Genomic DNA, 23969 nt, shown 5'->3' on the forward strand with positions numbered 1-23969 from the left:
CTAACTGATAATACTAGGCATGGTAACTAACTGATAATACTAGGCATGGTAAATAACTGTTACTAGTAGGCATGGTAACTAACTGATAATACTAGGCATGGTAGCTAACTGATAATACTAGGCATGGTAACTAACTGATAATACTAGGCATGGTAACTAACTCATAATTACATTTACATTTAAGTCATTTAGCAGACGCTCTTATCCAGAGCGACTTACAAATTGGTGAATTCACCTTCTGATAATACTAGGCATGGTAACTAACTGATAATACTAGGCATGGTAACTAACTGATAATACTAGGCATGGTAACTAACTGATAATACTAGGCATGGTAACTAACTGATAATACTAGGCATGGTAACTAACTGATAATACTAGGTATGGTAACTAACTGATACTACTAGGCATGGTAACTAACTGATAATACTAGGCATGGTAACTAACTGATACTACTAGGCATGGTAACTAACTGATACTACTAGGCATGGTAACTAACTGATAATACTAGGCATGGTAACTAACTGATAATACTAGGCATGGTAACTAACTGATAATACTAGGCATGGTAACTAACTGATAATACTAGGCATGGTAACTAACTGATACTACTAGGCATGGTAGCTAACTGATACTACTAGGCATGGTAACTAACTGAAAATACTAGGCATGGTAGCTAACTGATACTACTAGGCATTGTAACTAACTGATAATACTAGGCATGGTAGCTAACTGATACTACAAGGCATGGTAACTAACTGAAAATACTAGGCATGGTAGCTAACTGATACTACTAGGCATGGTAACTAACTGATAATACTAGGCATGGTAACTAACTGATAATACTAGGCATGGTAACTAACTGATACTACTAGGCATGGTAGCTAACTGATAATACTAGGCATGGTAGCTAACTGATAATACTAGGCATGGTAACTAACTGATAATACTAGGCATGGTAGCTAACTGATAATACTAGGCATGGTAACTAACTGATAATACTAGGCATGGTAACTAACTGATACTACTAGGCATGGTAGCTAACTGATAATACTAGGCATGGTAGCTAACTGATAATACTAGGCATGGTAACTAACTGATAATACTAGGCATGGTAACTAACTGATACTACTAGGCATGGTAGCTAACTGATAATACTAGGCATGGTAGCTAACTGATAATACTAGGCATGGTAACTAACTGATAATACTAGGCATGGTAACTAACTGATAATACTAGGCATGGTAAATAACTGTTACTAGTAGGCATGGTAACTAACTGATAATACTAGGCATGGTAGCTAACTGATAATACTAGGCATGGTAACTAACTGATAATACTAGGCATGGTAACTAACTGATAATTACATTTACATTTAAGTCATTTAGCAGACGCTCTTATCCAGAGCGACTTACAAATTGGTGAATTCACCTTCTGATAATACTAGGCATGGTAACTAACTGATAATACTAGGCATGGTAACTAACTGATAATACTAGGCATGGTAACTAACTGATAATACTAGGCATGGTAACTAACTGATAATACTAGGCATGGTAACTAACTGATAATACTAGGTATGGTAACTAACTGATACTACTAGGCATGGTAACTAACTGATAATACTAGGCATGGTAACTAACTGATACTACTAGGCATGGTAACTAACTGATACTACTAGGCATGGTAACTAACTGATAATACTAGGTATGGTAACTAACTGATAATACTAGGCATGGTAACTAACTGATAATACTAGGCATGGTAACTAACTGATACTACTAGGCATGGTAACTAACTGATACTACTAGGCATGGTAACTAACTGATAATACTAGGCATGGTAACTAACTGATACTACTTGGCATGGTAACTAACTGATACTAGTAGGCATGGTAACTAACTGATAATACTAGGCATGGTAACTAACTGATACTACTAGGCATGGTAACTAACTGATACTACTAGGCATGGTAACTAACTGATAATACTAGGCATGGTAACTAACTGATAATACTAGGCATGGTAACTAACTGATACTACTAGGCATGGTAACTAACTGATAATACTAGGCATGGTAACTAACTGATACTACTAGGCATGAAAGCTAACTGAAAATAATATGTCTGATACTAGTGGCCCATTTCTCTGGAGTTTCTGATATAATTAGTGTTTCATAGGAACCCTACAGTGTCCCTCCTCATGAAATACATGCGCACAGTGTACTGGTTTGGTTTTGGAGTATTTTGCTGTGTGTGTGTGTGTGTGTGGTTAGGTGTGAACTCCCCCATCCCTCCTCCCTTAGGCCCCTCGAGTTTCTGTCCTCATATTGGAGATGGCTGCAGAGCAGGTGTGTGTGCGTGTGTGTGCGTGTGCTTAGGACACAGCCAGAGCTGCGGTAGGGAGAGCCTGAGACTCAGGTGTGGTCAGATGGGCTGTGAGGAGTGAGGGCGCAGTGGAACTGAGGTTGACAACTTTCCAGTCATTTCATTTTGTTGAAACCACAAAAACACACATACATTGTATGTCCAGAGAGTAGTAAAGCTTTCTTTCACTGTGAGAGATTCGATTTTTGTCTTATTTTATCTCATATCTGATTGCCATAATCTGTGGCCCTGGCATATTGTCAGTTATATATTGATCTGATGTATCTCTTTACAGATGGATGGCCTTGCTCACACAAATGCCATATCATATAGACTACATAATAAGCAGATCACCTCACTGAGACAGTTAAACCTATATCTCTGGTCCAGCCGAAGGAAACCGATAGTTGCTGAACCGCGCGGCTGTAATTAAAAAGGATAGCACTGACGCACCTTTCTTGCGCAATCAAACGTGCAACAGTCGCTCTCCCGCAGAGCTTCAAACGCAGAGGTCGAGATTTCCACCGTCATTTTATTGAGACCACACCAAAATGAACGGGAACACACTGTTCATCCCGGGTGAAACCTGAGTAGCCTGAACTGAAGATGAAGTTGGCTGATGTTATCTTTACCTGAAGACAAGGCGGAATAGGAAGAGTGACAACAGAGAATGACAAAATGACAAAGACGGTCTCAGAGTAAATGAGTTGAGTAACTATAACAGAGAAGATAGTGCATGTTGTACAGCGCATGCGCAGATCACCACTGTTGCTTTAGTTTAGGACGGTTGATTACAATTTGCTCCCAACTATTGTAGCTATTTGTAGCCCACAAAAAAATATTAAAGTGCTTAAATCTGATATGATCTGAGTTAGAACCATCAACAACAAACAGGTTAAGTAACTGTAGTGGTTAAATACAGTAATTTGTTTTACACCGGATAATTCAGTGCGTTGTAGATTATGTAACGGGTAAACCAACCTTGGTAACCCTTTACAATTCACACTCCTGGAGACTACATGCGCTTCTATTAATGACCGTAATTAAAACCGAAGAGGAAAGCAATCAAATAAAACACAACGTTTGATAATTAGTCTATAATGACACATGTTCTTATATTTCCATTGGCCGTATCATATATCAAGCTACTGAATAAAACCTCCAGACAAACATATATCCCTAGCCTATAGGCCTAAACGTTTTGGGGTTTGCTTGCCTGCCCTCATATTTATTTAGGCAAATGCGTTGGTTGGGCTATGTTTAAACCGGGAACTACAGAATAAAGACGGACCCGCTGCAACAAACAAACGGCCGTGAGTTATTACATAAATCCTGGTGACATAACCTCTGAGCGGAGCTCGGACCGACAGCCAGGGCGCAAAGAGCAAGCGGGTTGAAACCGGAGTAGCCTGAACTGCTTGTACAAGGAAGTTCGTTGCAAAAATGAAGTTCGCTCATATTATCCTCACGTGAAGACAATACGGAATATGGAGAGAGAGTGACAACAGAAAATGGCAAAGACGTTGTCAGAGTAAATGAGCGTACTGACTCTAACAGAGATGGTAGTGCATGTTTTAAAGCGCATGCGCCGTCCCTGCCTCTCGAGCAGCAGGTAGTTCTATATATTTAGAATTAAAGATCCAAAGTTTTTGAAGTTATTTATGTTGCATTGCATAGTAAGTGCACAGCAAAACGCGCGGTAGAATATACAATAAAAAGGGGTGTGTAGACACGCTTGTCCCAGGAGTGTGAAGTGGCGTAGTGTGTGTCAGAGCCAGGTGCAAGCACACGCAGTTTGTTTTGACGGGGGGAGTTATGGAATATGAGGAGCCCGAATCACCCGAACACATCACTACAGAAGAACCAATCAAAAGAGGTGAGATATATTATCTTGATTACTGATAGGCTAGGCCTAGTGTATTCATGTGTAGGGTTCTATTCAGCCATTTACATTTCACAAATGTAAATTATTTGCAGATGGAACTATTATTGTTTTAGCTATACATTGTGGATTGGGTGAAATGAAAAGGTCACAGATTTGCATTATAAATTAATGCACATTTAAAGGTGAATGCATGTGTATGTGTGCACATTGAAATATACTGTGTGTGTAATATACTGTGTGTGTGTGTGTGTGTGTGTGTGTGTGTGTGTGTGTGTGTGTGTGTGTGTGTGTGTGTGTGTGTGTGTGTGTGTGTGTGTGTGTGTGTGTGTGCGTGGATGCACATTGCCAGTCTATAGCATTGACTATTGTGTAGTGGGAGCACACCTAGGGATTACAGAAGTGCTGTATGAGTGTTGGTATTCAGTCCTTGTCCCCTTCTCCCTCTCCTCCCCCATCACCCTGTCCCCTTCTCCCTCTCATCCCCCATCACCCTGTCCACTTCTCCCTCTCCTCCCCATCACCCTGTCCCCTTCTCCCTCTCCTCCCCCATCACCCTGTCCCCTTCTCCCTGTCATCCCCCATCACCCTGTCCACTTCTCCCTGTCATCCCCCATCACCCTGTCCACTTCTCCCTCTCCTCCCCATCACCCTGTCCCCTTCTCCCTCTCCTCCCCATCACCCTGTCCCCTTCTCCCTCTCCTCCCCCATCACCCTGTCCCCTTCTCCCTCTCCTCCCCCATCACCCTGTCCCCTTCTCCCTCTCCTCCCCATCACCCTGTCCACTTCTCCCTCTCCTCCCCCATCACCCTGTCCCCTTCTCCCTCTCCTCCCCATCACCCTGTCCCCTTCTCCCTCTCCTCCCCCATCACCCTGTCCACTTCTCCCTCTCCTCCCCATCACCCTGTCCCCTTCTCCCTCTCCTCCCCCATCACCCTGTCCCCTTCTCCCTGTCATCCCCCATCACCCTGTCCACTTCTCCCTGTCATCCCCCATCACCCTGTCCACTTCTCCCTCTCCTCCCCATCACCCTGTCCCCTTCTCCCTCTCCTCCCCATCACCCTGTCCCCTTCTCCCTCTCCTCCCCCATCACCCTGTCCCCTTCTCCCTCTCCTCCCCCATCACCCTGTCCCCTTCTCCCTCTCCTCCCCCATCACCCTGTCCCCTTCTCCCTCTCCTCCCCATCACCCTGTCCACTTCTCCCTCTCCTCCCCCATCACCCTGTCCCCTTCTCCCTCTCCTCCCCATCACCCTGTCCCCTTCTCCCTCTCCTCCCCCATCACCCTGTCCCCTTCTCCCTCTCCTCCCCCATCACCCTGTCCCCTTCTCCCTCTCCTCCCCCATCACCCTGTCCACTTCTCCCTCTCCTCTCCCATCACCCTGTCCCCTTCTCCCTCTCCTCCCCATCACCCTGTCCCCTTCTCCCTCTCCTCCCCATCACCCTGTCCCCTTCTCCCTCTCCTCCCCATCACCCTGTCCCCTTCTCCCTCTCCTCCCCATCACCCTGTCCCCTTCTCCCTCTCCTCCCCATCACCCTGTCCCCTCCTATAAGAGAGCCTCATTCTAATGCTTATCTCTCCCCTTTCTTCTCCCGTTTCTCTCCATCTTTAGCTCCTTCTCTCGTTTTATCTCTTATCTATCCCCGTCACTATGTCTCTCTCTTACACATTAGTTGTCTCATTCTCTCTCTCTTACCCCCCCCCCACTCTGTCTTTATCAGATCACCAAGGCTCCCTCCCTCCAAGTTCTTTCTCTGCCTTCCCCCTCACATCCTGCCTCATTCACTCTCCCTCCTCCCATCTTCCCTATCCCTCTCTTTTTCTTCTTACCCCATTCACTCTCCTCCCCTCCCTCCCTACCTCCTCCCCCTCCCTCCCCCTCTCTCATTAACTCACCTCTCTTCTGCTGTCCAGCTGATGGTGTAACTCTCCTTGAGGGTAAACATGGCAGTAATCCTCTATAAAACCAGGGATTAGCTCTTAGCTGTGTGGGCCTGTTTTGGGCCTGCTGCATTTCCCAGCACTACACAGTCTAAAATCAAACCATGGCTTTCAACTTAGATTCCTTCAGTCTCTATCACACGTACTCCATACGTCATTCATTAAATGGCGTCATCCAACAGGCCTAAACCACAGGTGTCAAACTCATTCTATGGTGGGCCGGGTGTCTGTGGGTTTTAACTCCTCCCTTGTACTTGATTAATCAATGAAGGTCACTGATTAGTTAGAAGCTCCCCTCACCTGGTTGTCTACTCTAGGTCTTAATTGGACACAAATTGAAATTCAATAACAAGAATCAGCAGACACTGGGCTCTCCATGGAGTGAGATGCTCAGCCAGACATTTAACCAACCACCTCTCCGTTACTCCTTGACAGGACATCATGATAGCTATACGGTTATGCACCAGAGCTGCTCTCTTCTATACTGTGTACAAACACGCACAGTCACACACACGTAAGTGCACCAGCAGTCGCTCCCTTATTACATCACAGTGTGTGTGGGGTGTGTGTGTAACATGCAGCGGTTATCTCTGTGTGTGTTCTTCTGTCACTGTCCAGCCTGCAGCTGCTATATCTCCATGCAGAGTAGGATAGAGAGACGGGGAGAAGAGAAACCCTTGGAAACCACTTTTGATTAAATAGCGCCGCCTAAATCTTAGCAAGACGTCCATTGTCAGATAAAGCATTGATTGAAAAAGACAGTATGCTGCTGTTTGATTCGATTGAGAGAGCAAGGGAGATAGACAGATAAGGAGAGAAAGAGAGCGATAGAGAGAGATAAGATGGGTTGGTATTGATGCTGACAGACCAGTCTTTTTGAAAAGTAGAGCACATTGAGGAGTTGGAAGAAGATAGCGGTTTCCATTTCCTTCATGTTGGTCTTGTGTAACATGGCCTCTTAGTCCCCACACTGTGGTTTGGGCTGATACTCAGTGGCATGGGTCAGGTGTCACTGCAGTTCTCACTGGAATCAGATCATTAGCACTTAGGTTGAGGATTTAGTTTAGTTTGGAATCACATGAAATTGACTCATGAATCCGACAGCATGGCTGACGTTCTTAGTCCACTGAAGGTTGAAAAGCGACTCAAATCCTTACTTTTTGCGTACAATCGCAAACGGCAGTGTGTGTGTGTGTCTATGTGTTTTCTTAGTCTAGGTGTGTATGTTTTCTGTGTGTGTGTCAAGTGCTCTGCTCTCACCAGACCTCTGTGTTCTGCTTATGAAGCAAACGTGATTTGATGAGGAGGGGAAACAGAGGGAAGCAGTGACAGCCACAGCAGACCTTCTCTACCCCAGACACAAAGACCCAGGCTACCTCTGCCTCTGTCTGCCTCCACCCAGTGATGTTATCTCCCCTGCCCTCTCTCAACACACACGCACACACACTAAAAATACACACCTCAGCTTGGAAACAACCCACACACACACATACACACACCCAGTCTAATATGAACTTTCTCACAATTGTGGTCAGAAAGCTAGACTCCCACCTTCCTCCACTATAACTGTGTCTGTCTCTTACTCACCAAGGTGTGTGTGTATACATGTGTGAGTGTGTCTGCGTGTGCCTGAGAGTTCAAACTCCATCCATACTCTGCTTGTGTCAGCTCCTACTCTCCCAACTGTCTCTTTCTCAAGGCTCGTCCACACCAATTCATTTCATACAACAGACACTATAAACACATCAGGCCCTGTGTGCAGAGGCCCAGCATCATCCTGGCATAGATTCAGTCCTCCTCTGTTGTGTCATAGAGACATAGATTCAGTCCTCCTCTGTTGTGTCAGAGAGACATAGACTCAGTCCTCCTCTGTTGTGTCAGAGAGACATAGACTCAGTCCTCCTCTGTTGTGTCAGAGAGACATAGACTCAGTCCTCCTCTGTTGTGTCAGAGAGACATAGATTCAATCCTCCTCTGTTGTGTCAGAGACATAGATTCAGTCCTCCTCTGTTGTGTCAGAGACATAGATTCAGTCCTCCTCTGTTGTGTCGGAGAGACAGAGACTCAGTCCTCCTCTGTTATTTTTACATTAGACTCAGTCCTCTGTTGTGTCATAGAGACATAGACTCAGTCCTCTGTTGTGTCAGAGAGACATAGACTCAGTCCTCCTCTGTTGTGTCAGAGAGACATAGACTCAGTCCTCTGTTGTGTCAGAGAGACATAGACTCAGTCCTCCTCTGTTGTGTCAGAGAGACATAGACTCAGTCCTCCTCTGTTGTGTCAGAGAGACATAGACTCAGTCCTCCTCTGTTGTGTCAGAGAGACATAGATTCAATCCTCCTCTGTTGTGTCAGAGACATAGATTCAGTCCTCCTCTGTTGTGTCAGAGAGACATAGACTCAGTCCTCTGTTGTGTCAGAGAGACATAGACTCAGTCCTCTGTTGTGTCAGAGAGACATAGACTCAGTCCATCTCTGTTGTGTCATAGAGACATAGATTCAGTCCTCCTCTGTTGTGTCAGAGACATAGATTCAGTCCTCCTCTGTTGTGTCGGAGAGACAGAGACTCAGTCCTCCTCTGTTATTTTTACATTAGACTCAGTCCTCTGTTGTGTCATAGAGACATAGACTCAGTCCTCTGTTGTGTCAGAGAGACATAGACTCAGTCCTCTGTTGTGTCAGAGAGACATAGACTCAGTCCTCCTCTGTTGTGTCAGAGAGACATAGACTCAGTCCTCCTCTGTTGTGTCAGAGAGACATAGACTCAGTCCATAGACTCAGTTGTGTCAGAGAGACATAGACTCAGTCCTCCTCTGTTGTGTCAGAGAGACATAGACTCAGTCCTCCTCTGTTGTGTCAGAGAGACATAGACTCAGTCCATAGACTCTGTTGTGTCAGAGAGACATAGACTCAGTCCTCTGTTGTGTCAGAGAGACATAGACTCAGTCCATCTCTGTTGTGTCATAGAGACATAGACTCAGTCCTCCTCTGTTGTGTCAGAGAGACATAGACTCAGTCCATAGACTCAGTCCTCCTCAGTTGTGTCAGAGAGACATAGACTCAGTCCATAGACTCAGTCCTCCTCTGTTGTGTCAGAGAGATATAGACTCAGTCCATAGACTCAGTCCTCCTCTGTTGTGTCAGAGAGACATAGATTCAGTCCTCCTCTGTTGTGTCAGAGAGACATAGACTCAGTCCTCCTCTGTTGTGTCAGAGAGACATAGATTCAGTCCTCCTCTGTTGTGTCAGAAAGACATAGAAAGTGTGTCTTGTGTTCAAGCAGAATTTAACTTGTCTTTTCTTTACTACAGGAGACACTGTGTCCAAGACGACTCATTTGAGTAAGTGTTTGTGTTTGTGTGTGTGCTTGGTTATGTGTCAATATGCCTGTCTGTTCATGCCCATGTGTTATGTGTGTGCTAGTTATATGAGCATGCAGTGTGGGTATGCCAGGATAGTATTTGCACACATTTGCACCTGTCCTGAAACACACACGCACACACACACATGCGCACACACACACACGCACGCACGCACGCACGCACGCACGCACGCACGCACGCACGCACGCACACACACACACACACACACACACACACACACACACACACACACACACACACACACACACACACACACACACACACACACACACACACACACACACACACACACACACACACACACACACACAGGTTTCTCTGTGGTGCCAACATCAACATTATAGCTCTGTTATGCACCTGTGGTACTTTGTGTAGACAGTATTCTCCTGTTTGCTGGATTTAGGTTTGGAAACTCTATATTGGTATTCTGGCATCTGGATGCAGATGGTATCAGATAGCATCTCCTTCACATGTGGTGGTGTTTCTGGGCTGTTTCTGCTCCTGACTACAACACACCTGTTAGTTTTGAGTGTAGGGAGAACATTGAAAATGTCTGGTCGGTTTTTATGATACTAGTTTTCACTTTGAATAATAATCATGCTGATGATGGAATGTGTATCATCAGAAAGCTCTCTCATTATTGGCTGTTTCAGATGTCAGTCCATACTCAATTGGCAAGTTAGGCTGTCACTCTGTGCTGTGGCTACAGTCCAATCCTCTTGACGTGTTAGAGAAGTACAGTATGTCCTTTCTTGCCAATATAATTTTTTTGTGTATCAATGTATATTTGTGGGAGATAGACTGGTGGGTACAGAGAGTGGTTAAGGCTTTGAGGGTGACTAGGTGAGGGGGTTACGCACAACAAAGAATGGGGGAAAAGTACCGTATGAAAAGAGAGAGAGCGAAAGGGGAAAGGCCCTCTGTCTTTCACACGCACTGTGTGAGTGACAGAGCACTTGAGCAGTGACTAGTGGAGACTCTGAGGCCTAACCATGCTGTAGGCGCACTAAGATAGTCACTCGGCAAGAGAAAGGACAGACAGAGAGAGGAGAGAGAGAGATCAAGACAGTGACTAGTGGAGACTCTGAGGACTAACCATGCTGTAGGCGCACTAAGATAGTCACTCGGCAAGAGAAAGGACAGACAGAGAGAGGAGAGAGGAGAGAGAGATCAAGACAGTGACTAGTGGAGACTCTGAGGACTAACCATGCTGTAGGCGCACTAAGATAGTCACTCGGCAAGAGAAAGGACAGATGGAGAGAGGAAAGAGAGAGAGAGAGATACATCTCAAATATACAGACAACAAATTCCAATTGGCTATACTTAAACTCTTTAACATCATACTTAGCTCTGGCATCTTCCCCAATATTTGGAACCAAGGACTGATCACCCCAATCCACAAAAGTGGAGACAAATTTGACCCCAATAACTACCGTGGAATATGGGTCAACAGTAACCTTGGGAAAATCCTCTGCATTATCATTAACAGCAGACTCGTACATTTCCTCAATGAAAACAATGTACTGAGCAAATGTCAAATTGGCTTTTTACCAAATTACCGTACAACAGACCATGTATTCACCCTGCACACCCTAATTGACAACCAAACAAACCAAAACAAAGGCAAAGTCTTCTCATGCTTTGTTGATTTCAAAAAAGCCTTCGATTCAATTTAGCATGAGGGTCTGCTATACAAACTGATGGAAAGTGGTGTTGGGGGTAAAACATACAACATTATAAAATCCATGTACACAAACAACAAGTGTGCGGTTAAAATTGGCAAAAAACAGACACATTTCTTCACACAGGGTCGTGGGGTTAGACAGGGATGCAGCTTAAGCCCCACCCTCTTCAACATATATATCAAAGAATTGGCGCGGTCACTAGAAAAGTCTGCAGCACCCGGCCTCCCCCTGCTAGAATCCGAAGTCAAATATCTGCTGTTAAGCTGATGATCTGGTGCTTCTGTCACCAACCAAGGAGGGCCTACAGCAGCACCTAGATCTTATGCACAGATTCTGTCAGACCTGGGCCCTGACAGTAAATCTCAGTAATACCAAAATAATGGTGTTCCAAAAAAGGTCCAGTCACCAGGACCACAAATACAAATTCCATCTAGACACTGTTGCCCTAGCGCACACGAAAAACTATACATACCTTGGCCTAAACATCAGTGCCACAGGTAACTTCCATAAAGCTGTGAACAATCTGAGAGACAAGGCAAGAAGGGCATTCTATGCCATCAAAAGGAACATAAATGTCAACATACCAATTAGGATTTCGGTAAAAATACTTGAATCAGTCATAGAGCCCATTGCCCTTTATGGTTGTGAGGTCTGGGGTCCGCTCACCAACCAAGACTTCACAAAATGGGACAAACACCAAATTGAGACTCTGCACGCAGAATTCTGCAAAAATATCCTCCGTGTACAACGTAGAACACCAAATAATGCATGCAGAGCAGAATTAGGCCGATACCCACTAATTATCAAAATCCAGAAAAGAGCCGTTAAATTCTATAACCACCTAAAAGGAAGCGATTCCCAAACCTTCCATAACAAAGCCATCACCTACAGAGAGATGAACCTGGAGAAGAGTCCCCTAAGCAAGCTGGTCCTGGGGCTCTGTTCACAAACACAAACACACCCTACAGAGCCCTAGGACAACAGCACAATTAGACCCAACCAAATCATGAGAAAACAAAAAGATAATTACTTGACACAATGGAAAGAATGAACAAAAAACAGAGCAAACTAGAATGCTATTTGGCCCTACACAGAGAGTACACAGCGGCAGAATACCTGACCACTGTGACTGACCCAAAATTAAGGAAAGCTTTGACTATGTACAGACTCAGTGAGCATAGCCTTGCTATTGAGAAAGGCCGCCGTAGGCAGACATGGCTCTCAAGAGAAGACAGGCTATGTGCTCACTGCCTACAAAATGAGATGGAAACTGAGATGCACTTCCTAACCTCCTGCCCAATGTATGACCATATTAGAGAGACATATTTCCCTCAGATTACACAGATCCACAAATAATTCGAAAACAAATCCAATTTTGAAAAACTCACATATCTACTGGGTGAAATTCCACAGTGTGCCATCACAGCAGCAAGATTTGTGACCTGTTGCCACGAGAAAAGGGCAACCAGTGAAGAACAAACACCGTTGTAAATACAACCCATATTTATGCTTATTTATTTTATCTTGTGTCCTTTAACCATTTGTACATTGTTAAAACACTGTATATATATAATATGACATTTGTAATGTTTTTATTGTTTTGAAACCTCTGTATGTGTAATGTTTACTGTTAATTTTTATTGTTTTCCACTTTATATATTATCTACCTCACTTGCTTTGGCAATGTTAACACATGTTTCCCATGCCCACAAAACCATTGAAGAGAGAGAGAGAGAGAGAGAGAGAGAGAGAGAGAGAGAGAGAGAGAGAGAGAGAGAGAGAGAGAGAGAGAGAGAGAGAGAGAGAGAGAGAGAGAGAGAGAGAGAGCAGACAGAGAGAGAACAGACAGAGAGAGAACAGACAGAGAGAGAAGAGAGGAGAGCGAGAGAGATCAAGACAGTGACAATTTGACAGTGATTGTGAATTGAGGGTGACAACAAGAAAGAGAGAGAGAAATAGAGTTTGTGAAAGTGGGACAAGAAGACTGAGAAGTGGAGTGAAGATGATGCGAGGTAGGAGTGATGGCCTTGATTTAATGTGTGTTACTCGGTACAGTACCGTTTCTCTGTGTGTGTGAGAGAGAGAGAGAGAGAGAGAGTGTATACTGTACTGTAGCCTGCAACAGCAACATATCCGCTCACAGTCATATTCATTTCTAAACTCAAAACATGATCATGTAAATAGATTTTCCAGAATGATTATAGTGCATTGTGTTTCAGCCTGTTGGCATGTCCAACATCCTCACCAGACCCTGGTCCTGTTTCTTTCCAAAACCTCCAACAACTTGACTCTGTAGCTGCTCTTCAAGTTTACATTTGAGTCATTTAGCAGACACTCTTATCCAGAGCCACAGAGCCCCCCCAACTCATAACCGCTAGGCTACCTGCCCCCCCAACTCATAACCGCTAGGCTACCTGCCCCCCAACTCATAACCGCTAGGCTACCTGCCCCCCCAAGTGTCTGCTTATTTTTGTTCTAGTTCTTCTAGAAGCATAACGGAGTCAGAATAGAACCGTTTCGTCTGATTCTACAGGGCTGTAGAAGTGATATAATGTTACCATTTACTTTGAGAATACTCTTGAAAATAATGTATATATTTCAAAACATCTTGCACAGCATTATCACTTATTGTAAAAATACACAAGTGATGTAGTTATACAATGTCATGGTGGAAGTTGGGCCTAATCAGTCTTCAAAATATTTGATAGTTTTTGTCTAAAAATGTAAATGGTTAACTATGACTACTTGTTTAGGTTGTTTTGAAACCAAATGAGGGAACTTTGAAGCCTCTCATTGGTTAGTAAGTCGGCACGAGGACATTTATGTGTCATTACTGTGGTCATGGATACTGTCCTGATATGACTAATTATTTTACCTGCTTATGTTTCAAAGACTTAAATTACAGCAACACATTTCCATGTTCTCTCACTACCACTCACACAGTCTGTGATGTAACACACGAGAACTACCACTCACACAGTCTGTGATGTAACACACGAGAACTACCACTCACACAGTCTGTGATGTAACACACGAGAACTACCACTCACACAGTCTGTGATGTAACACACGAGAACTACCACTCACACAGTCTGTGATGTGACACACGAGAACTACCACTCACACAGTCTGTGATGTAACACACGAGAACTACCACTCACACAGTCTGTGATGTAACACACGAGAACTACCACTCACACAGTCTGTGATGTAACACACGAGAACTACCACTCACACAGTCTGTGATGTGACACACGAGAACTACCACTCACACAGTCTGTGATGTAACACACGAGAACTACCACTCACACAGTCTGTGATGTAACACACGAGAACTACCACTCACACAGTCTGTGATGTAACGCAAGAGAGAGGAACAGGGACTGTGTAGGAAGATGGGGAGAGAGGAACAGGGACTGTGTAGGAAGACGGGGAGAGAGGGATATTGAGTTTGGCATGAGACCGTACTGTGTTGTGAGATGGTCCTCTCAGAGCATCCTCTGCGCCAGTTTCTATTTACGCATCCATATGGCGCCATAGGGACTGTGTAGACACACACACACACACACACACACACACACACCCACCGTAGCACAGCTGCCCCTCTGTGGTTGGTGCCTCAGTGTGTGTATGTGGTAGTGTGATATACACTGAGTGTACAAAACATTACCAGGTGAAAGCTACCAACCCTTATGTCACTTATCAAATCCACTTCTATCAGTGTTCTATCAGTGTTTGGAAGAGACAGGTTAAAGAAGGAGTTTTAAGCCCTAAGACATGGATTGTGTGTGTGCCATTCAGAGGGCGAATGGGCAAGTAAAAATATTTAATTGCCTTTGAACGGAGTATGGTAGTAGGTGCCTGGCGCACCGGTTTGTGTCAAGAACTGCATCACAGTTTCCCGTGTGTATCAAGAATGATCCACCACCCGAAGGACATCCAGACACCTTGGCACAACTTTGGGTAGCATTGGAGTCAATATGGGCCAGCATCCCTGTGGAATGCATTTGACACCTTGTAGAGTCAATATGGGCCAGCATCCCTGTGGAACGCATCTGACACCTTGCAGAGTCAACATGGGCCAGCATCCCTGTGGAACGCATTTGACACCTTGTAGAGTCAATATGGGCCAGCATCCCTGTGGAACGCATTTGACACCTTGTAGAGTCAACATGGGCCAGCATCCCTGTGGAACGCATTTGACACCTTGTAGAGTCAATATGGGCCAGCATCCCTGTGGAACGCATTTGACACCTTGTAGAGTCAACATGGGCCAGCATCCCTGTGGAACGCATTTGACACCTTGTAGAGTCAACATGGGCCAGCATCCCTGTGGAACGCATCTGACACCTTGTAGAGTCAACATGGGCCAGCATCCCTGTGGAACGCATTTGACACCTTGTAGAGTCAATATGGGCCAGCATCCCTGTGGAACGCATCTGACACCTTGTAGAGTCAACATGGGCCAGCATCCCTGTGGAACGCATTTGACACCTTGTAGAGTCAATATGGGCCAGCATCCCTGTGGAACGCATTTGACACCTTGTAGAGTCCATGCCCCGACGAATTGAGGCTGTTCTGAGGGCAAAAGGGGGGTGCAACTCAATATTAGGAAGGTGTTCTGAATGTTTGTTCACTCAGTATATATCTCCTGTGTGTTTGTCACTGAATATAACATGCTGCAGATATCATTTGTAATATTACACACACTGGGTTCTAATGTTAATGTCAAGGAAGGAGAGGTTTCACCTTACCTCCTAAACCCGGTTAGAATAATTAACACAACTGTAGACTGTTTTACAATGATGACATTACTTAAATACAACAGTGAACATTTCTGCATTTCGAATCTTTCATTTGTCTCTGAGAGTGGCCCACCACCATAGCCATATAGGCTTGGTTCAGGCGGCGTTCTCCATTCACAAACAGTCTGCTGATGCTTCTGGGGGATTCCTGTTCAGATTGATGTTCTCTTACTTCAAAACACTTTCCTTACCCTTTTGGGCGTACATACAGCTGCACACACATACACACTTCCCAAGCACCTCACTTTACTTCAAAGAGTTGATACCAAAATCTGAAGTAACACATTCACCCCCAAACATGACAAATGAAAGAGAGCAGTCACACAGTCACACGGTCACACACCCATCACCATTACTTGGTTTACTTCACAACTCATTATTGTTCCCCTTGGACTCAGTCTGGGGTTCAAAACAGCCTTTCTAAAATGCTTCTGTTGAAATACGTAAAGCTGCCTTTGTTATTGATTGTGAAGATTTCCGTTTTTTTTTTTTACTTACGAGAGCCACAGTTCTTCTGACCAGACAGCATGGTATTACTCACAAATGGCACTTTCCAAAATAACTATTCAGAGGCTCCACTCAAAACAAATTCAGTGTGATGCGTATCATTTCTTTTAAGATGTAGTCTTCAAGCTTGTCACGTAGAGAATTCTCATGGCAATACTGTAAAAAAACAGTGTTATTTATCTAGGATTATCTTGCATAAAAATGTTGTTTTACACTATTTATCTCTCAAAGCGCTTTCAATTGTATATCTTCCACATCCACTTTCAATATAGCACCCATCTGGGTGATGCGCAACTTCCATTTTGAGGCATACTGTCCCCCCATCAGCTATCACCGCTCAATAACCTACCAATACAAATACCTTACATTACATAGGTCTCAAACGGCACCAGAAACTTCAAAATATACATTCAATTAAATGTCTTAAATTCCAGAGATTCCTTAACTAATTAAGTTATATTAGTATTATAAATATGTTATAGCACATTTTTAATTGTAAAGTACTAAGAGCATATTAAGGTTAAGTGTGATGGATACATATTTGATATTTACAGCATATATATTTCTTAGTCTCAGATGTTTCATTTAAAGTCATTTCATTCTAATTATGATATTTGCTTCTATATTTTGTAATGTTTCATATTAAGGTTTTTCAAATGTGGAATTGATTAATTTATAGCAAATTGTTGAAATCTACCAAGAAGTAAGTAACATTAAGCATCAATAATCACCCTAAATACATTTACATTTATAGCTATTTTATTCTTTGATCATATTTAACAAACATTTCTGATTCCCTTTTGAATATTTTTATAGTCATATTTGTCCAAATACTGCTTATCAGTAATAAGAAATCTATTCATATTTATATGAATAAAAATTATATCATATCAAGTAATTGTTATCTAGACCAACATTTTAGGTTGAAACATGTCAGTGTGCCATCGATTAGATTTGAGATTTTATTTCAAAGTATTCACACAATGTTCCAATGTTATCTCAAGTAAATCTCTTACTCTCTAAGGATAACCGTATGCTCCGTGTTCTCTTTGTCATGCATCTGTATGTTGGAGGGTGTAATTTAGCGGGGTGTTTCCGGTGGAGGAAAGTTGAGGTTTTTCGTCCGTTTACAGAGCAAAATGCAGAATGCTGACAGGGGACTTTATACAAAGACAATGGAAAGGTGCTGAATGGCACTCGCTGCTCAGAGATATTCAACCCCTTGTGAAGGCCAATGGACATTTTATATAAAAGGCCCTTTTTGTTAGGCTGCATAGCCACTGATAGTGGCTTTCTACTGCCCTTCTGCATTAGCTCAATGAACATAGTCGTGGAAACCATCACAACCTCACTGTATTTGATTTGACTCTCTTTATGTATAATACAGGGCCTTCAGAAAGTATTCACACCACATGTTGTTGTGTTACATTAAAATGGATTCAAGTAAGATGTTTTGTCACTGTCCTACATACAATACCCCATAAAGTCAAAGTGTAATTGTGTTTTTTGACATTTCTACAAATTAATAAAAAATGAAAATCTGAAGTGTCTTAAGTCAAGTATACAACTCATTTGTTATGGCAGCCTAAATAAGTTCATGAGTACAAATTTGCTTAACAAGTCACATAATAAGTTGTATGGACTCACTGTGTGTAAAATAATAGTGTTTAACATGATTTTTGAATGACTACCTCATCTCTGTACCCCTCACATATTATTATCTGTAAGGTTCCTCAGCCGAGCAGTGAATTTCATATACAGATTCCACCACAAAGACCAGGAAGGTTTTCCAAGTATTGACTCATGGGTGTGAATACTTACAGTTGAAGTCGGAAGTTTACATACACTAGTTTTTCAACCGTTCCACAAATTTCTTGTTAACAAACTATAGTTTTGCCAAGTCCGTTAGGACATCTACTTTGTGCATGACACAAGTAATTTTTCCAACAATTGTTTACAGACAGATTATTTCACTTATAATTCACTGTATAATAATAATTCCTGTGGGTCAGAAGTTTACATACGCTAAGTTGACTGTGCCTTTAAACAGCTTGGAAAAGTCCAGAAAATGATGTCAGGGCTTTAGAAGCTTCTGATCGGCTAATTGACATCATTGGAGTCAATTGGAGGTCTACCTGTGGATGTATTTCAAGGCCTACCTCCAAACTCTGTGCCTCTGCTTGACATCATGGGAAAATCAGAAGAAATCAACCAAGACAAGTCTGGTTCATCCTTGGGAGCAATTTCCAAATGCCTGAAGGTACCACGTTCATCTGTACAAACAATAGTATGCAAGTATAAATACCATGGGACCACGCAGCCACTTCACAAAATAGATGGCATCATGAGCAAGTAAAATTATGTGGATATATTGAGGCAACATCTCAAGACATCATTCAGGAAGTTAAAGCTTGGTCACAGATGGGTCTTCCAAATGGACAATGACCTCAAGCATACTTCCAAAGTTGTGGCAAAATGGCTTAAAGTCAAGGTATTGGAGTGGCCATCACAAAGCCCTGACCTCAATCCTATAGAAAATTTGTGGGCAGAACTGAAAAAGTGTTTGCGAGCGAGGCCTACAAACCTGACTCAGTTACACCAGCTCTGTCAGGAGGAATGGGCCAAAATTCACCCAACTTATTGTGGGAAGCTTGTGGAAGGCTACCTGAAACTTTGACCAAAGTTAAACAATTTAAAGGCAATGCTACCAAATACTAATTGAGTGTATGTAAACTTCTGACTCACTGGGAATGTGATGAAAGAAATGAAAGTATGAAATAAATCATTCTCTCTACTATTATTCTGATATTTCACACTCTTAAAATGAAGTGGTGATCCTAACTGACCTAAGACGGAATTTTTACTAGGATTAAATGTCATGAAGTTTGAAAAACTGAGTTTAAATTTATTTGGCTAATGTGTATTTAAACTTCCGACTTCAACTAGAAATGAGATATTTCTGTATTGCATTTCCCCAAAAATTGCAAGAATTTCTAAAAACATATTTTCACGTTGTCAACATGGGATATTGTGTGTCTGTGTGAAAATAAATTATATTTAATCCATTTTGAATTTAGGTTGTAACACAACCAAATGTGGAATAAGTCAAGGGTCATGAATTTATTTATTTTTTATTTAACCTTTATTTAACCTTTATTTAAGGCAAGTCAGTTTAGAACAAATTCTTATTTACAATGACGGCCTACCAAACGACAAAAGGCCTCCTACAGGGATGGAGGCTGGGATTAAAAATAAGAAATAAATATAGGACAAAACACACGTCACAACAAGAGACAACACAACACTACATAAAGAGAGACCTAAGGCAGCAACACATGACAACAACATGGTAGCAGCACAAAACAAACACAAAACAAACACAAAATAGCTAGCACAACGCATCACCGGGGGCAAACTACATGCCCTCCAGGACACCTACACCACCCGATGTCACAGGAAGGCCATAAAGATCATCAAGGACAACATCCACCCGAGCCACTGCCTGTTCACCCCACTATCATTCAGAAGGCAAGGTCAGTACAGGTGCATCAAAGCTGGGACCGAGAGACTGAAAAACAGCTTCTATCTCAAGGCCATCAGACTGTTAAACAGCCACCACTAACATTGAGTGGCTGCTGCCAACACACTGACTCAACTCCAGCCACTTTAATAATGGGAATTGATGGGAACTGATGTAAAATATATCACTAGCCACTTTAAACAATGCTACTTAATATAATGTTTACATACCCTACATTATTTATCTCATATGTATACGTATATACTGTACTCTATATCATCTACTGCATCTTTATGTAATACATGTATCACTAGCCACTTTAAACTATGCCACTTTGTTTACATACTCATCTCATATGTATATACTGTACTCAATACCATCTACTGCATCTTGCCTATGCTGCTCTGTACCATCACTCATTCATATATCTTTATGTACATATTCTTTATCCCTTTACACTTGTGTGTATAAGGTAGTAGTTGTGGAATTGTTAGGTTAGATTACTCGTTGGTTATTACTGCATTGTCGGAACTCGAAGCACAAGCATTTCGCTACACTCGCAATAACATCTTCTAACCATGTGTATGTGACAAATAACATTTGATTTGAAATACCAGAAGTTGGAGACTTATCTCCCTCACCAGCTTTAAACATCTGCTATCTGAGCAGCTAACCGATCGCTGCAGCTGTACATAGTCCATCGGTATATAGCCCACCCAATTTACCTACCTCATCCCCATACTGTTTATATTTATTTACCTTTCTGCTCTTATGCACACCAGTATCTCTACCTGTACATGACCATCTGATCATTTATCACTCCAGTGTTAATCTGCTAAATTGTAATTATTCGCTCCTATGGCCTATTTATTGCCTACCTCCTCATGCCTTTTGCACACAATGTATATAGATTTTTTTTTCTACTATGTTATTGACATGTTTATTGTTTATCGTTTACTCCATGTGTAACTCTGTGTTGTCTGTTCACACTGCTATGCTTTATCTTGGCCAGGTCACAGTTGTAAATGAGAACTTGTTCTCAACTAGCTTACCTGGTTAAATAAAGGTGAAAAAAAAAAAACATATTACAAACGTTATTGGGCCCAGACAACAGCACAAAGGGCAAGAAGTTAGAGACAACAATACATCATGCAAAGCAGTCACAACTGTCAGTAAGAGTCCATGACTGAGTCTTTGAATGAAGAGATTGAGATAAAACTGTTCAGTTTGATTATTTGTTGCAGCTCGTTCCAGTCGCTAGCTGCAGCGAACTGAAAAGAGGAGCAACCCAGGGATGTGTTTGCTTTGGGGACCTTTAACAGAATATGACTGTCAGAACGGGGGTTGTATGTGGAGGATGAGGGCTGCAGTATATATTTCAGATAGGGGGAGTGAGGCCTAAGAAGGTTTTATAAATAAGCATCAACCAGTGGGTCTTGCGACGGGTAAACAGAGATGACCAGTTTACAGAAGAGTTTAGAGTGCAGTGATGTGTCTTATAAGGAGCATTGGTGGGAAATCTGATGGCCAAATGGTAAAGAACATCTAGTCGTTCGAGAGCACCCTTACCTGCAGATCTATAAATGATGTCTCTGTAATCTAGCATGGGTAGGATGATCATCTGAATCAGGGTTAGTTTGGCAGCTGGGGGAAAGAGGAGCGATTACGATAGAGGAAACCAAGTCTAGATTTAACTTTAGCCTGCAGCTTTGATATGTGCTGAGAGAAGGACAGTGCACCGTCTAGACATACTCCCAAGGACTTGTATGTCGTGGCGACTAATGCAATCCAGTTGTAGCCTAGGTGATTTCTGATGCTCATTGACAGAGAGGGAAGATGATGAGGGAGGGAAATAGAGATTATATGTGTATCTGTGGACTAGTGTTGCATAACATGTATCTCTCTAGTATTCTTGCTATCCCCACTCTCCCTCTCTCCTTACCAGTCACTTCTCTCTCACTCACTGTTACTCTCATCTTCTATTATCTCTCTCTCTCAACTCTCTCTCCCGCTTTTCTTTCTTCATTTAGATCAGTAATTCCCTCTCTTTTCTATATCTGGAGAGAGAGATCAGGGATGGGATGAGGGGGGACTGAGAACTCATTGTCAATAGTATCATTTCAGTAACTGTCGAGACCATATCATAATTTACTACACTGAGGGGAGATTGAAAAGTCAAGTAAAGGTTGAGGACAGTAACATGGATCCACCTGCCATCCCTTGACGAGCTGCTGTTTGTTAGTGTGTAGGATGTCCCAGGCCCATAGTGCCGTAGGAGACACTACCATGGTAACTAGTCAGAGGAGACAGAAGTGTAAGAGGTCATGTTATATTAGCTAGCTGCCATCGCTCTTCATCCGCTCCAGCAATAACACCACTGGTACTATCAACAGATGTGAAGGAGGCTGGGTAAATGACGGCTCTGATGAAGTTGGAGCCAGGTTAGCAGTTAGCCAGGTTAGCAGTTAGCCAGGTTAGCTGTTAGCCAGGTTAGCTGTTGAGCTTAACTAGATGGGTAGGGCTGCCTGGGGTAGAGATGCCTGTAACAGTTAAAGATAGGGCTGCTGTGCACATCACAGAAGATCACTGACTGGTCTAGGTGATGGAGATCTATAGATATATTTGAGAGAGAGATTTATCTAGAGGCCTGTGGTCTGTGTATGTGGAGAGATATGAGGACACATAGAGGAAATTGACCAATATCAGCAATGTGGCTTCAAAATAAGATGAAGAAAGAGAATAGAGAGAGTTTGAGAGATAGGGACCGAGATGGAAACACAGTTTGCTGTGGCAGTTGCAAATTATTCCTGTTTTCAATCATCAATGATCTAATGTGGAGATGAGTCCACATCCCACACCATATGTTGTCTATGGTATTGCTGATCCTCATACAGCCTTGCAGTACATACTGGTCCTCAATCCCAAATGAATGGAAAAGATAGAAACATACATGTGTGTATGTGCGTCAACAGTGAAAGGTTGTGGGTCAGGTTGGTTTCCTGTTGTTTGAGGTTGAGAATCAGAACTGAGAGAGAAAAAAACAGAGACCACTGACACTCTCTCTCTCTTGCTCTCTCTATCTTTAACTCTCTCTCTCTCTTGCTCTCTCTCTCTCTTGCTCTCTCTCTCTTTTGCTCTCTCTCTCTTTAGCTCTCTCTCTATACCGTTTTGCAGGCAGTCACTCTACTTGTTTCATCTACCCACCCATCCATTCTGTCTATCCACTTTCCCATTAACATTCTCACACAATTAGTCAGTCTTCATGAAGTGTTGTTCAGTTGTTTTACTGCATGCAGTCTTTAGGGTTATAGTTGGTTACTCTTTTCAGATGTGCAGTATAGTGTGTATTATATCAGATTGCAGTATAATGTGTATTATACCAGATGTGCAGTATAGTGTGTATTCTATCAGATGTGCAGTATAGTGTGTATTCTATCAGATGTGCAGAATAGTGTGTATTATATCAGATGTGCAGTATAGTGTGTATTATATCAGATGTGCAGTATAGTGTGTATTCTATCAGATGTGCAGTATAGTGTGTATTCTATCAGATGTGCAGAATAGTGTGTATTATATCAGATGTGCAGTATAGTGTGTATTATATCAGATGTGCAGTATAATGTGTATTATACCAGATGTGCAGTATAGTGTGTATTCTATCAGATGTGCAGTATAGTGTGTATTCTATCAGATGTGCAGTTTAGTGTGTATTCTATCACATGTGCAGTATAGTGTGTATTCTATCATATGTGCAGTATAGTGTGTATTATATCAGATGTGCAGTATAGTGTGTATTCTATCAGATGTGCAGTATAGTGTGTATTCTATCATATGTGCAGTATAGTGTGTATTATATCAGATGTGCAGTTTAGTGTGTATTCTA

The 23969-nt window shown here is 42.6% G+C and overlaps 1 protein-coding gene across 4 annotated transcripts in view; it reads left to right on the forward strand.

Moving 5' to 3' along the window:
• The first annotated feature begins 2651 nt into the window (after positions 1-2651).
• Positions 2652-23969, forward strand: part of LOC135521748 (nuclear receptor ROR-gamma-like) — a 30810-nt gene continuing 9492 nt past the window's right edge. The window contains exons 1-3 of one of the 4 annotated variants that reach the window (XM_064947445.1): positions 2652-4241; positions 6623-6701; positions 9498-9527. In XM_064947445.1, the coding sequence (XP_064803517.1) occupies positions 4188-4241; positions 6623-6701; positions 9498-9527 (163 nt within the window). In that variant the 5' untranslated portion in view covers positions 2652-4187. Of the gene's footprint in view, positions 4242-6622; positions 6702-9497; positions 9528-13074; positions 13267-23969 lie in introns of those variants that run through there. The other 3 variants (XM_064947446.1, XM_064947447.1, XM_064947448.1) reach the window with 3 other exon arrangements.

The sequence above is a fragment of the Oncorhynchus masou genome, chromosome 30 (genome assembly GCF_036934945.1).
Source record: "Oncorhynchus masou masou isolate Uvic2021 chromosome 30, UVic_Omas_1.1, whole genome shotgun sequence".
Classification (NCBI taxonomy): Eukaryota; Metazoa; Chordata; class Actinopteri; order Salmoniformes; family Salmonidae; genus Oncorhynchus; species Oncorhynchus masou.